Below are 14,581 nucleotides of genomic sequence, written 5' to 3' on the forward strand. Positions count from 1 at the left end.
AGAAGGAAATTCAATGGTAAAGATTGCCTATACTGAGATTCATGTTTTTGTCGGATGAACCAATGACGCACTGGGGGAGGCTATCCAGTTGGCTGGATACCTACCTATTCCATATGGATTTGGCAAATAATGATACTTCCACTAATTCATGTTGATTAAAAATAAATAAACAAGTTTAGATGTTGAATGCGTTTTTAACGTAATTCTTGTCCTACACACCCCTCCAATTGCCACAATCACTTTCTGTCGGGCGCATTTTGTCTGCTGTGCAGCGCCTCCCCAACTGGTTGTTGGTCACTTTGACAAATTCCTGGACGTGAGCAGATCAGTTTAAGCGACTCTTGATTGTAACGGTAACGCAGTGAATATTTCACAAGTTGATCAATCTACTACCACCGTCAAACGTATTTTTATTGTTTAACATATTTGGCAACAGTGAGTTGAAAACCATGGTCGTCTCGGGGTCAATTTGGTGTTGGGCTCTTTTGACTTGCATTTTAATCTCTTTTTACAATATGTTGACGGCATACGCTGAAATAAGTTGGCCAGCGAGTTCCACGAGGACGAACGTTTGGTTTAACCGTATGGATAAATTGCCTCTGGAGCTGCGCGCAAACCTAAAATCCGCATGGGTCAAAGTCCCAAAGTATATCGACAAGGAATCCACATTTTCCAGAGATTTTAGAATGGAAACAATTGATGGAAAAGCCGTAGTTCCAAAAGGTGAGGAGAAATTGCCAAAGGACTTGGACGGAGTTAATGGGAAAGTGCCACCAGACGCTGTATCTACTGTCAGAGATAAAAAGGCGCCAAACCGTTCCAAGCGTTTTACTGCTGACAGCAAAAAGTCTGACAGTTCCTTTGAAGTTAAAGACGGTACATTTGCTTCAAGTAACCGTACGAGGACAAAGCGAAGCACATCATTTGGCGAATATTCGGACAGGAGTCAAATCGGAGGTCCTGGTGACGCATTTTCAGCCGAGAAGCTTGTGGAGCCTTTACAAGGCGTTTACAGTTCGAGGACAGAATACCGACGAACTGGGGAGGACGCAAGAACTAGCCCGAGGCAAAGTGAGCCGCTTCTGGTTACCTCCACTTTCCCTCTGTCCGGGGACTCTGCGCACAACCAGGCAATGGGGCACTGGGTTGGAGAAAACAGCAGCGTGAGTTAAAATTAAGGTTAATAATGTACAAATGGTGTGCATCTCTAAAGACGATTTTTAACTCAACATTTTAGTCTTTTACTCAATGTATCACCTGCAGTATATTTCAAAAGCCTAGCGTTCAAGTTGCGCATCATTACGCACAGCTTTCTCACCCCGCGCGAAATAATGCATGGTTTTATTGTCAATTAAACTCAGAGGGAGCATTTCTCTGAATCATTTAAAGACATGAGATTATTCATGTATAACATGTCTGTCTCGTGATTGAGGTTACTTTGCTTTATGGCTAATTAATTATTAGTGCACAGGGGCAGACAGTGACCTGTGAAACATTGTCCTCCTCCTTTTCTCTTTTCAGCAGCTCATGTCTAAGACAAATACAACATGTAAAAACTCTGCTGGTGATAGAACTCACCACTATAATTGGGCCTCTGTTGCCTCCCTCTCTGTGCCTTATGTCTCTGCATCTTCTCTGCTGTCTGTCTGTCTGTCTGTCTGTCTGTCTGTCTGTGCTTCTCCTTGTTCTCCTCTGTTGTCACTCTGTCTGTCTTTGCTTCACCTTGTACTCTGTCTGTCACTCCTAAGTGTTAATGGCTATTACATATAGAGCCAATATATTAAGAAACTGGCAGTACATCTGTGTCTCTCTGTTTTCTTCCTACCTCCACTGCACTCACCTCTGAGCTGTCTCTGCTAAGCCTAGCATCCTTTCTCACATCACTGGTACCAGAAGACCAGGGGACCACACTGCCTGTACAGGGCCCAGCAACATCCTGGTTGTGAATTAATAAACATATGTATTAGATAAAGACGAACAATTACTGAATAAATGCCTAATAGATGACCATTGGCCCATAATACCTTATGAAAGCAACCCCCCCCCACCATGCTAAGGGTTAATTACTATTACATATATAATACAGAGCCAAACTATCAATAAACTGGCAGGACATCTGTGTCAGTGTGTGTGTTTCTCTCTCTGTTCTCCCTACCTCCACTACACATGACTGCAGCAGCTACTGAGATGTCTGTGCTGTAAGCCTAGCATCACTGGGACCAGAAGACCAGGGGACAACACTGCCTGTGCGGTGCCCAGGAACATCCTAGGGTAACACTTTATTTTAAGGTCCATATTAAACCATGTATAAGGCATTATAAGGCATTTACAAACCGTTTGCTCATCACTCATTGACCATTACTCCCACATTTGTAAATGTTAGTAAGCTAGTTATTCACACATGTATATATATTTCCTTAAACATCCTGTGTTTTGTGCTTATTCTTTTACCAAGTACTGCAGGAATGTCTACCAATGGCATGCACAGCTCTTTTGGGGAGAAATTACACTTGTCACTCAAAACAGTGTAAATAGCACTCACTTTAGATTAGGGGCTGCAAAAATATTTTACTAATTATTAGTAAATGGTATACTCATGTGGTAGTAATAATTAATAAATGATGAACACACAATTTATAAATCCTCATAAATGGTTTATTCTGGACCCTTAAAATAAAGTGTTACCCATCCTAGTTGTGAATGAATAAACACAAATATTAGCCAAAGAACAAAATCACAGAACGAATACCTTATAGATCACCATTGGCTTATTTAGTACCTTATAACAGTATAAATTCATATTTCAAATTAGTGCCTGACGCGTTCCCCCCTGCCTACTTTGCTAAGTGTTTAAATATTAGGCTACATATCATTCAATAGAAGAAAACAGAGCGAGAGCGAGAGAGAGAGAGAGAGAGACAGATCCTTAATGCTTTGGCTGCAGCCAATGGCTACATTAAGGACCTGGCTGTCTCTCTCCCTCCCTCTTTATCTATTTTATTATATTGAATTCAATACCAAACTTTCTGTGTTTGTCATAGAGTGATGCCGGAACTAGTTTATGTGGATGCGGATAGATTCCCGTATGCGTATCTTTCTGCAAAGAAGTGACAGGCCTTTCAGCGAATGAAATAGGCGGGAAATATGCAGGACTTTCCAGCCTCCAGTGGCGGTGGCTATGCTCTGTGATTCAACAACAGAGTCACTTGTTACTACAGCTCCTAAACTACGACCCACTCGCTGGCTGAAGAGACTGAGATTTAGAAGCAAATCAACTTTAATAGAACAATTAACATGCACAGATTGTCCCCGAATTGACCTTTAACAGAGGATTATTGAGCAATTATTGTGCATTAATTCAGTGTTTCATTGTAATACATAATGACTGATATTTAATAAAAAGCAGTAGCACTGTATGTAATGTCTTATACAGTAGATGGCTATTGGGTTATGTGTTATAAAAGCAAGTCTAATGATTTTTTAGGTTATTGCAAGTTAGTGCCTGTCATATTTGTTCCCCAAATCCCCCATTCTCTAATTAGGCCTAAGTGTTAATTAGCCTACTATTTCATACAATATTCAGCCAAAATGTTAACTGATAGCACTAGGCTTAATCTGTGTCAGTGTCTGTGTGTCCTTCTCTGTTTTCTCCCTACCTTGACTGCACTGTAGCAGCAGCTGATCGGTTGGCGCTAAGCATAGCATAATTTCTCATCACAGACAAGAGTCACAGCACTTGGACCAGCAGAACCAGAACCTTTAGAAAATAAGTTGGTTAATTTCACACATTTAGCAGCGTCCGCCTCAAGATACTTTTTTTGGTTTCTCGTTTTTTCGGCACCACCTTTCTGTTTTATACGATCCATGATCTGGGATGCCTGATGACAGAAAGTCAGATCGGGTCTCTTTGCTAATGTACATTTTTGCATGGCCTCAGCTCAGCCAATCAGAAAACCAGAAGGGCCCATCTTGTTAGGGGGGGGGGGGGGGCAGCCATTGCCCACTGATCAGGCAAATGCTCAAATATATTATTATGGCAACAGAAAAATTGGCAATTTTTTAAATAAAAAAACTTAACAGGCCGATGGGCCCCCGGCTGTGTCCCTTTTTGTTGTTGTCAATTTGAACAACCCACCCAACACAAAGATGGTTCGGCGCTTCTGGAATTTGCCAGTATTTCCAAAAGGCCAATCTGACCATGTTAGTGCGTAATTATAGGAGAGGGGTTAGAATCAGCAAATGTGAGCGTACCTGTTGGAGTGGACTAAATGAGTAGGCTTTTTGTAGGTGTTGTCTGTGAAGTATTGCTATTTCCATGTAAAAGGAATGAAGAAAATGTGTTGCAAGCATACAGTGAAATATTACTCCATACAACTAAAGCTCAGAATGAGCACTGTGCCTCCAAACCAGAGACAAATTAACTATACTATTCTATTTCATTCCATTATAGAGAAAAACATATTCATAATAGATTAAATACTCTTATACACAACAATCTGCACAGACAACAAACAATCATTTTGTGCAAAAAAAATATAAGTTACACAGGCCCACTGGGCTAAAAATGAAGCAGCCCGTCAGGCATTTGCCCAAAATGCCAAATGACCAGTTCGCCCCTGGGCTGTTGGCTACCCAGGGTATACTCTGCAGAGTATTTCAGCTTTATACAATTTATTTAATGCCTCCATTATCCATGGCATTTGGCCCACTGTTGTAATTTCAAAATTAGTCCAAGTGTCAACATCAGTAAGGTATGGCAATAGTAGGAGAAATAGGTGTGGTCTAATCTACACTGAGTGTATAAAACATGAATAACACCTGCTCTTTCCATGACAGACTGACCAGGTGAATCCAGGTGAAAGCTAAGATCCGTTATTGATGTCACTTGTTAAATCCACTTCAATCAGCATAGATGAAGGGGAGGAGACAGTTTAAAAGAAGGATTTTTAAGCCATGAGACAATTGAGACATGAATTGTGTACTGTATGTGTGCCATTCAGAGACTGAATGGGCAAGACAAAATATTTGGGATTAGGTAGTAGGTGCCTGGCGCACCTGTTTGTGTCAAGAACTGCAACGCTGCTGGGTTTTTCATGCTCAATAGTTTCCCATGTGTATCAAGAATGGTCTACCACCCAAAGGACACCCTGCCAACTTGACACAACTGTGGGAAGTTGGAGTCAACATGGGGCCAGCATCCCTGTGGAACATTTTTGACACCTTGTAAAGTCCATGCCCCGACGAATTGAGGTTGTTCTGAGGGCAAAAGGGGGTGCAACCCAAAATTAGGAAGGTGTTCTTAAAACCAGTTAAATGTAACTAAATGTAAACTAAATGTAATCTACATAGTCGCCCAAAGTAATTATTTATCTTGAGAGGGCCATAAACAATAATTAGTAATGCTGCATACTCCAAGAAAGGTTAAAATGTCACCTTTCTGGTAAATTTTTTGGGGGTGTAGTCACTTTGGAGGACACACGCTCAAATACACAGTAAAAATATGATAAAAATATGAAATATTTTATATGATGTATTTCCTATTCAATACAACTGTATGATTAAGGCCTGAAATTACTTATATGGTTTCTAAATATATCACCTTCCTTATAACTGTAAAATACATATTTGTATGTTTAGTGTTAGAGAAAATGTGCATATTTGCTAAAGATCTCTCTTGATGAAAACGTCTGCCCCTATCGCAATGAACGTCTCACATAGCTGTAGCTTGGCTTCCTGAACTCGTTAGGAACTCGCCTTTCATCACATATTAATATTCTCCCTCTATGACAAACAAAAAGTGTTTTATGTTGAAAATATATGAATTATCTTAGATTACTGGCTATAAATTGATCTATGAATGTGCTACTGCGACGAAACCACTCTCTCCTGCTGCAATCGGAAGAGCTAATGAAATGGTAGAAGGGACATCCCAGGTTCAAGTGGTGTCAGATTTCACATCCCGCTTCACACAGGCCAAATTAACATACGCCTGTGTCCGTGAGAATCAGGGCTATCGCTCAATGTAATCCATTTAGATATATGTCGATTTATAAGCAAAGATGCTGGTCAGAACCGGTACCAGAACCATGCAGGTTCTCAAAACAGGACATCACATCTAAGATGTTTTTTTATTAACTGTGTGGTTTGAGCCCTTAATTCTGATTGGCTGACAGCCGTGGTATATCAGTATACCACGGGTATGACAAACGCATTTATTTTCACTGCTCTAATTACGTTGGTAACCAGTTTATAATAGCATTTAGGCACCTTGGGGGTTTGTGGTATATGGCCAATATACCACAGTTGATGGCGTTGCGTCTTGCCTAGACAGCTCTTAGCGATGGTATATTGGACATATTCTACACCCCCTCGTGCCTTATTTCTTAAGTCTACTCAGTGTATAATAGGTTACTGCAGTATGTAAGTGTGGCAGTCATTGACACTGAAGTCCAAACTGTTTAGGGGTCTATTGGAACGTTTCACTTTCTGTAGTCTCATGAGATCCGCAAATTCCCTGTTGCTAAAGGGGACTATGTGTAGCAGATGTAGTTCAGTGAACTACACCTTGCCTGGGTAACTTTGCCAGAGAGCTGAAGACTCATGTTAGAGCTCAGGGATATTGCCATAGCTCAGTGGGCTACCGTGGTAGTGAGGCACACATACAACCGGGGGTTGGATACCTGATTGATTACAATCTACACCACCGTGGAAGGCTGTAATGAAGACCATGTTACTCTGTGAATGTTCCCCCACAATGTCTTAATGACATAGTATTATACGTTTGTGGGGTTGATGACAGACTGCTTTGCGGTTATTGAATAGTGTAATTATTCCTGTCAGTACAGTGTAGTCATTGTTACACTGCACTTGCCATGTGTTTAGGGTTAGAGTTAAGATTAGAGTTAGGGTAAGGGTAAGGTCAAGGGTAAGGATTACAGTTGTAAGTGCAGTGTAACAATTTGTAATTACAATACTTTTTACACTGTACTTACAGGAATACTTATACAGTAATAAGGGCACTTAGAGTGTTAGCCTTCCACTCCTATAACTATATTTGTACTCCTCCAAATGACACTTCTATTTGCTTTTATCATGAATGATTTGTGTGAAGGGACCATAATGCAGAACATCAATGTGGGGCCTCAGCACTTCCACAGCACTCAGATTCATTTGGCTTCACAAAGTGCATTTAAAGTCAATGCTGCACTTCTGTTGCACGCAGACACACACACACACACACACATAGGCACACACACACTCATTATGTTATGGACTTAATCAGAGATGAAGCAGGCGGTGAATCAAATTTGACAAGCTTGCCATGTAAGGAATTATGAATAACTGTCACAGCATAGTAATATTGAGGAGTATAGCCTAATTTGTTGTTATTGTTTGTCTATTTATTTTCATTGGCGGGAGATATTATGATGTTCCCCATCTTTTTTTCACTCAAATCTCACCTTCAGTTAAATCATGATCCTTTCAACATAAAATTGCAGAGGTTTTGACATTATATAATCTCAAAATGCAACTGTTTGAATGTACAGGTACTGTATATACCAAATTATTGTACTGACACCTTATGGATGCCAGAATCTACAGAACCTTGTTAACTAAAATATAATGTTGTCATGTGGCATCCCTTACAATGGTGCATGAGCCACACACAGGCACCTGCCTGAAGCAAAACAGATAATGCTATCATGTTCTAAGCTGAGCGAGGTCGTGAAACACTACTCAGCCGATGTCTCGTAGTGCCATTCATACATCCATTATTTCTCAGGTGCTTGGAATGCAAGGGACTTATTATGGAGTAAGGAATCCTCATACACTTTGACGTTTTAAACATAGCAAGCATGGCTGTGTGGATTGGAGATAATGGAGTGTTGGCCTACAGCAAGCATTTAAAGACTAATGTTGTTCGCCAAGCTCAATCAATGCATAAGGGCTTTCACCAGAGTTATGCTTGGATGAAATTGGTACTTCACAGAATAACTTGTCATCACTCACAAAGACAAACAATCAATTCAATCCATATTTGTGATTAGGAAAGACCAAGGTCTTTCTATAGCTAAACAATATATTTTTTGTTTGTCATTTGCTACTATGTCCTTTTGTAGATGTCCTTTTGATTACAATCAAGATGGTGGGCTTTTAGCTAACTAAATGTAACCAATCAATGTTTCACTGCAGGTGTTTGATGAAAATTATTTCTTGTGAATATATGAATACATTAATCCTTATTCATGAGAGCAAAACTTGTCACATATTGTTCTGTCATAGGTGTTTATCTTAGTGATTGCACAACTTGCTTTCACAGTCTGTTATTAATGTGTGCCTGATTATTAGGTTACCACAAAATTCAAATCTCTGAAAAGTTTGAGGGGTGCCTCGAAACAGCAACAGTAATCAGAGTGAGCATCACCAAATGTGTTCAGCTAATGAAAATACAGCTTTTCTAAATGACTTATTTTCTGCATCTCTTTTTATGCTATTCCAATCCGAGAAGGCAATGTACCAGTTTTAACAATGAATCAACTTGAGATGTATTTCAGTGGCCTCTGAATTGCCTGTGCTTGCCAGTGCAGTGAAATGGGTTGCAATCTGGAGAGAACAACAGAGGCACAGTCACAGTCTTTCTTCTCCTGCTACCTGCCAGCTTTGTGCTGTTTGACAAGTCTTTCTCAGTGGCACTGCAGATCCAACTAGTGTGTTGTGCATCAGGGGCCCAATTAAATGAATGTGTTTGCCACGATGTCTAGACCAGGGCTCTCCTACCCTGTTCCCGCAGAACTATCATCCAGTTAGTTTTCATTGCAACCCTAATCTAGCACACCAGATTCTAATAATTAGCTGGTTGATAAGTTGGACCAGGTTAGTTACAACTGCGGCTGGAGTGAAAACCTACAGGAGGGTAGCTCTCCCGTAGTGGAGGCTGCTAAGGGGAGGATGGTTCAAAATAATGGCTGGAATGAAGTGAAAGAAATGGTATCAAACGCATTCCATTCACTCCATTCTGGCCATTATTTTGAGTTGTCCTCCCCTCAGCAGCCTCCTCTGCTCTCCAGGAACAAGGTTGGACACCCCTGGTCTAGACCTATGAGCCATATTTTTTTTATTTTTTTTGATGCATTCAGACTCCTCCCTACCTCATCTTTTAAGGAATCAGGTCACGACTGGCCTCTCTCACGATCAAGTCTGTTTTCTTTAGTGGAGATGTTGATGGTTATAGAGTAAAACGTAGTTTGGGGAAAATGCGGTGGTGTTTAAAACCTCGCCATTAGCTGGTGTACGTTAATGGATTGATTTAATTGTTAATGAATTAACCTATTACAGTGAAACAAGGCTATGCCTGCTGGGAAAGCTAATATATGTGAAATCAGGACATTTAGGCACCATACACCAGATAGTCTTTCAGACCTTTTCAACATTTACCAACTTGGATATTTAAAGGTAATAAAGAAACAAATCAACAATTATTACCAGGAATGAATATACAAGTAAAGGTGAGTAAACACACCACGGTGGCCCAGTGGACTCTTTTTACTAGTGGAGTATGCTAGTGGAGGTGAGTAAACACACAACACGGTGGCCCAGTGGACTCTTTTTCTCCCAAGATATGGCTTATGTATTTGTTATGATATGCGAAATCCTGTACATATTCATGAGTATGCAGAGTAGCAGTACACTAGCTCCTATTACGTTGAACTTTTCAGGGAACTTGAAAGGTAACTTACATGTGGTATTGCTTCTGAAGTGGATTTTTTGTGAAGTATATTACAAAGAACCTGATAGTTGACTGATATTAACTGGGTGTCCCTGGAAGTTAATTTAAATTGTATGTTTGGCCCCTCAGGATACTCTTGAGTCCAACAGAAAAGTGTCTGCAGTCTTCTATCACAGTGTTCCACATTTCTCATACAAAATGCCCTTTTTAAGATGAATGATCATATCGCTCCCCTACCTATCCCATTAGAATGAAGTGATATTTGAGGGATGCAATCTTCTTACAGTACGATCCAGTGGGAGAGAGAAGGATAAACTAAGTATGATTGGAGGCATGTAGTTGGAAAGCATGACAAGTCCTATATGATCCTTAGGGAGGGAGAATGTCTAGGAACCTGGATCTATCACTCATATTGTTTCTAGTTTTAATGAAATAGCAGGAAACAAGCTGTCCTCTCTACCTCTGTTATATAAGTAGGATCGTAATTTGAACCAGTTTACTACAGCAGAATTGTTTTTATTATTTTGTGGATTATAATTAATGGTCATTTTTGTGACGGTTGATCAATTCTTAGTAAGACTAAATCAAGTCTGAAATTGCCAAGTGGAAATGACAAACTTCTGAAACCTTTTTAAATCTCAAATACACACCAATGTTTAGTTATCCTGCAACAGGATGCTCAAATTAAGATCCTGCATCTGTAAATGAAATACCCTGGTATTTACTGGTGCAGTCCATGCTTGAGTGCTGCTTGGCCAACTCTAGCTACATGAGTTACTCTTGACTTAACCTCATCCCCAGGATAATTGCTCTTGCACATACCAGTTCAACAGATAGAGAGCCAGCTGGTGGGCGAGAATACTATTGACCAGCATTTCTTCAATCAATCATTATGCCCCTGATTAGGTGTGTTAGCGCTGGGCTGGAACAAATACCTGGGCATCCTTTAGATCTCCAGGACCAGGATGTTTCTCCATTAGCACTGAATGTAGTGATTCAAATCGTTTTAAAGGAAAGCGTCTGTCATAAAAACGCAAATACAAGTTAAGAGCCGACTGTAATCGGCCAATATGGAAATGTTCTGTTCTGTTTTTGATGATGTGAAGTGTTGCAAAATGTAAGAACTCAGTGTATAGGCTGGGGTATTCGGTGAGACCAAGTAATAATCTCAATTTGCCCTCTGCAGCTTTGTGTTGCCTCATCCAAGCAAAGAGAACACTTTGAATTTCAGAGTTTCCGTCCTTGGCTGGAAACCAATAGTGATCTAGTAGCACAGAGAATTGATTTTGTCAGAAGTGTGCTTGTCCGTATGTATGTGTGTGTGTGATAGAGAGGGAGAGAGAGAAGGAGAGAGATGTGTCCAGCTGGTATCACAATGTATATCAAAATTAAATTATGGCTAGAACACCTCTGTTGCCATGGAGTCTGTCCATTCAAGCATCTCCAAAGAATCTAAATCTCTGCAAACAGCTCTTTTCTTTGGTGTACCTTTTATGTCTCTGTCTGCTTTCACGTTCCACAAAAGATACAGGATTGGAATTCATGGTTCCATAACAAAACCAGGCACTTGGATAAGCCAATTAAAACAAAACAAAAAACAAGAATAGAATGTTAAGATAAAGGAATGACTGATCTCCACAGAGAGTGGGAGCCAATCTGAAAATGATTGGTTGACTTTCCTGGGGCAAAGTTCTCCCCACATCAATAAAACATAAACATGAATAAATGCACTGCTTTTGGCCTTTCCTGGGTCCTTACTTAATTTCATGTATGCAAGTGAGTGATGATATGCATTGAAATGTGTATTTACCTAGAAGGCTCAAAATAATTTTAGTTGCCATTATTGTTTGTTTTGTTTTGGATATTTACATAAATGCAATAATGCATCATAAAAACTCTTGAATTTGGCATGTGCCTTTTGCGACATCAATAGTCAAGCATTGCAGATACAGTATGTTAGAGGTTCATTGCTGCTCGGTCCCTGGTGGCTGCAGTATTTGCATGTATAGTAGTTGTTCTCGATTGACATGAACTGCAGTTGCGCTGCCTACCAATAATGAGAGAGACGTAGGAACATTTTGTCTCCAATGATGTACCCGTGATGAATCCACTTAGGGACAATTTCTCCTTCTAGTTATCTGCCTGGGCAGCATGCTGCCCTGCGGTGGATTGCTGTTGACCCAATTCTTTGGGTCAGTATAGTTAACAGTCATGAAGCCATTGGGGAGAAACAACAGATATGTGGAAAATTCTCTCACAATTTAGACAGCATTGACTAAATGGATGCTTAGCCTGAACCCAAATCTTGGCCTGACACTTGTGTGAGGGTCAATTACACCCAAATCAACACTTCATCTCACATGGATTTGTATGATTTGTTCTTCATTAGGCTAATGGTGGGTGAAATCATGAAACTTATGACAATGATGTCACAATGTAATTGTCACCACACATGCCTCTGGCATCACTTAAGCTGTTAAAATGAAGGACAACCAATGCCTTTTGGTATGATATGATATGGCGTCTTTATATTCCTTCCAGAAAGAGGATTAGTTGGCAGTTGAAATCTTATTACAGACAGATGTAATTTACCATGTGAAGTGTCAGGCTCTGTTGCCACTGACCCATCATAACCAGCAAAACATGAAGAAACGAATACTACACCTAGAATTTTGGGGATGAGGGTTGTTCGGGAGTCCCCATAGGAGAACCCTTTGAATAAGTCTTGATGGTTCTCGGTAGAACACTTTTGGTTCCAGGTAGAACCCTTTTGGGTTCATGTACTATCCATTCTAGAACCAAAAAGGGTTATCCTATAGGGACAGCCGAAGAACCCTTTTGGAGCCTTTTTTTCAAAGAGTGTAGGCTACACTGTTTGGTGGACATTTTTTCCTCCTTGTGTTTTTCAGAGGCAATTAGTTCGAACATCAGAGCCATTTAACTAAATCTATATTCCAAATTGATTCTGACTCTGGTGTTGGTCCTTGCAGACATGGCGCATTTAGTTATGCAAATGGTTATCTTTCTCCTTGATTGGTTAATTAACCTGGAATGGAGATAGTCCATGCCTAGCAGAGCCGTCGTTTGATGGGTAAATTGTGGGTCAATTGGGTTTTTAGCATTTTGGTGTCGGGCTGGAGGCATGGCATTGTTCTTTAACTCTTGTGTGGCTTCTTTGGTTTAATGACTCGTTCTATGGGTCCCATAAGGTTAATGTGTTTAAACTCACTGTAATTGAGCTTTCGACCTCTCTTTCAGTCCCCATTTTTTATTCATGATGCTACGGCACATTGTTGCTCCTCTCTTGATATTTATCTTCTACTCTCTCTATCGCTCTCCCTCTCTCTCGATCTCCCCCTTCACTCTCTCTCTTTCTCTATCCCCCCTTTTACCCTCTCTTCCTCTCTTCCTCTCTCTATCCCCCCTTCACTCTCTATCCCCCCTTCACTCTCTATCCCCCACTTCTCTCTCTCTCTCTCTCTCTCTCTCTCTCTCACTCACTCACTCATTCACTCACTCACTCACTCACTCACTCACACACTCACTCACTCACTCACTCATCTATTTAGGGCTCCCGAGTGGCGCAGCGATCTAAGGTACTGCATCTCAGTGCTAGAGGCGTCATTACAGACCCTGGTTTGATCCCTCTCTCTCTGTAAGATCCACTTCCGGGCAAGTTTCAGACTCCCGGTTTTTGACTCAAATGTCTTGGTACTTGGTCAATTTCATGATGCCGTTGGCAGTGTTGGAAAAAGTAACTAATTGTCATACTTGAGTAAAAGTAAAGATACCTTATTAGAAAATGACTCAAGTTAAAGTGAAAGTCACCCAGTAAAATACTACTTAAGTAAAAGTCTAAACGTATTTGGATTTAAATATACTTAAGTATCAAAAGTACATGTAAATCATTGTAAATAAGAATTTGTTCGGAACTGACTTGCCTGGTTAAATTAAGGTTAAATAAAAAATAATTGCTCAAATATACTTAAGTATCAAAAGTAAAAGTGTTCCTTATATTAAGAAAACCAGACGACCCCATTTGTTTCAGTTTACGGATCACCAGAGGCACACTCCAACACTCAGACATAACTTACAAACAAAGCATTTGTGTTTGTGGGTCCGCCAGATCAGAGGCAGTAGGGCTGATAAGTGAGTGAATTGAACCATTTTACTGTCTTGCTAAGCATTCAAAATGTAACATGTACTTTTGGGTGTCAGGGAAAATGTACGGGGTAAAAAGTAAACTATTTTCTTTAGGAATGTAGTGAAGTAAAAATAAAAGTAATCAAAAATATAAATAATAAAGTACAGATACCCCCAAAAACGACTTAGTAGTACTTAAAGTATTTTTACTTAAGTACTATATTTTGTATTTTTTTATTTTTAAGAGGTGGATCAGCTTTAATATTGCGGATAGATTGTTGCTTCTATCTTCAGTTTATACACATTTTACAGACACAATCTATTTCGCAATAGTTATATTTTGTTTGTTTTTAGTCCTACCTCTATTTCTGATGTCCATCCAGTTTGATTTCTATTTGCTGCTGTGCTATTTCACAAAATATCTGAACCTATATACATTTTACATTGGTTATGTTGTTGTTATTAGTCCCACCCTTCAGCTCCATTCAACCCCTCCCATCTACTGTATCTCTTAACACCATCCATTTTGGATTTATTTTTGCCATATATTTTTCAACTGTGCTGTGATGCTTCACAAAAGGACTGAACCTTTCTATTCTCATAGCTTCTACAGATTGTAAATTAAAGATAAACATTGCAGAGCTGAGAAGGTTGTATCCCCCATATATACTACCTTTCAAAAGTTTGGGGTCACTTCGAAATGTCCTTGTT

At 39.9% G+C, this 14,581-nt stretch overlaps 1 protein-coding gene across 1 annotated transcript in view; it reads left to right on the top strand.

The window, feature by feature from the left end:
• Positions 1-434: 434 nt before the first annotated feature.
• The window catches only part of LOC139417327 (VPS10 domain-containing receptor SorCS3-like), a 52,818-nt gene continuing 38,671 nt past the window's right edge, over positions 435-14,581 (top strand). The window contains exon 1 of the mRNA XM_071166598.1: positions 435-1,163. Within this exon, the coding sequence (XP_071022699.1) occupies positions 450-1,163 (714 nt within the window). The 5' untranslated portion in view covers positions 435-449. The remainder of the gene's footprint in view (positions 1,164-14,581) is intronic.

This window comes from Oncorhynchus clarkii, chromosome 1 (assembly GCF_045791955.1).
Source record: "Oncorhynchus clarkii lewisi isolate Uvic-CL-2024 chromosome 1, UVic_Ocla_1.0, whole genome shotgun sequence".
Lineage (NCBI taxonomy): Eukaryota > Metazoa > Chordata > Actinopteri > Salmoniformes > Salmonidae > Oncorhynchus > Oncorhynchus clarkii.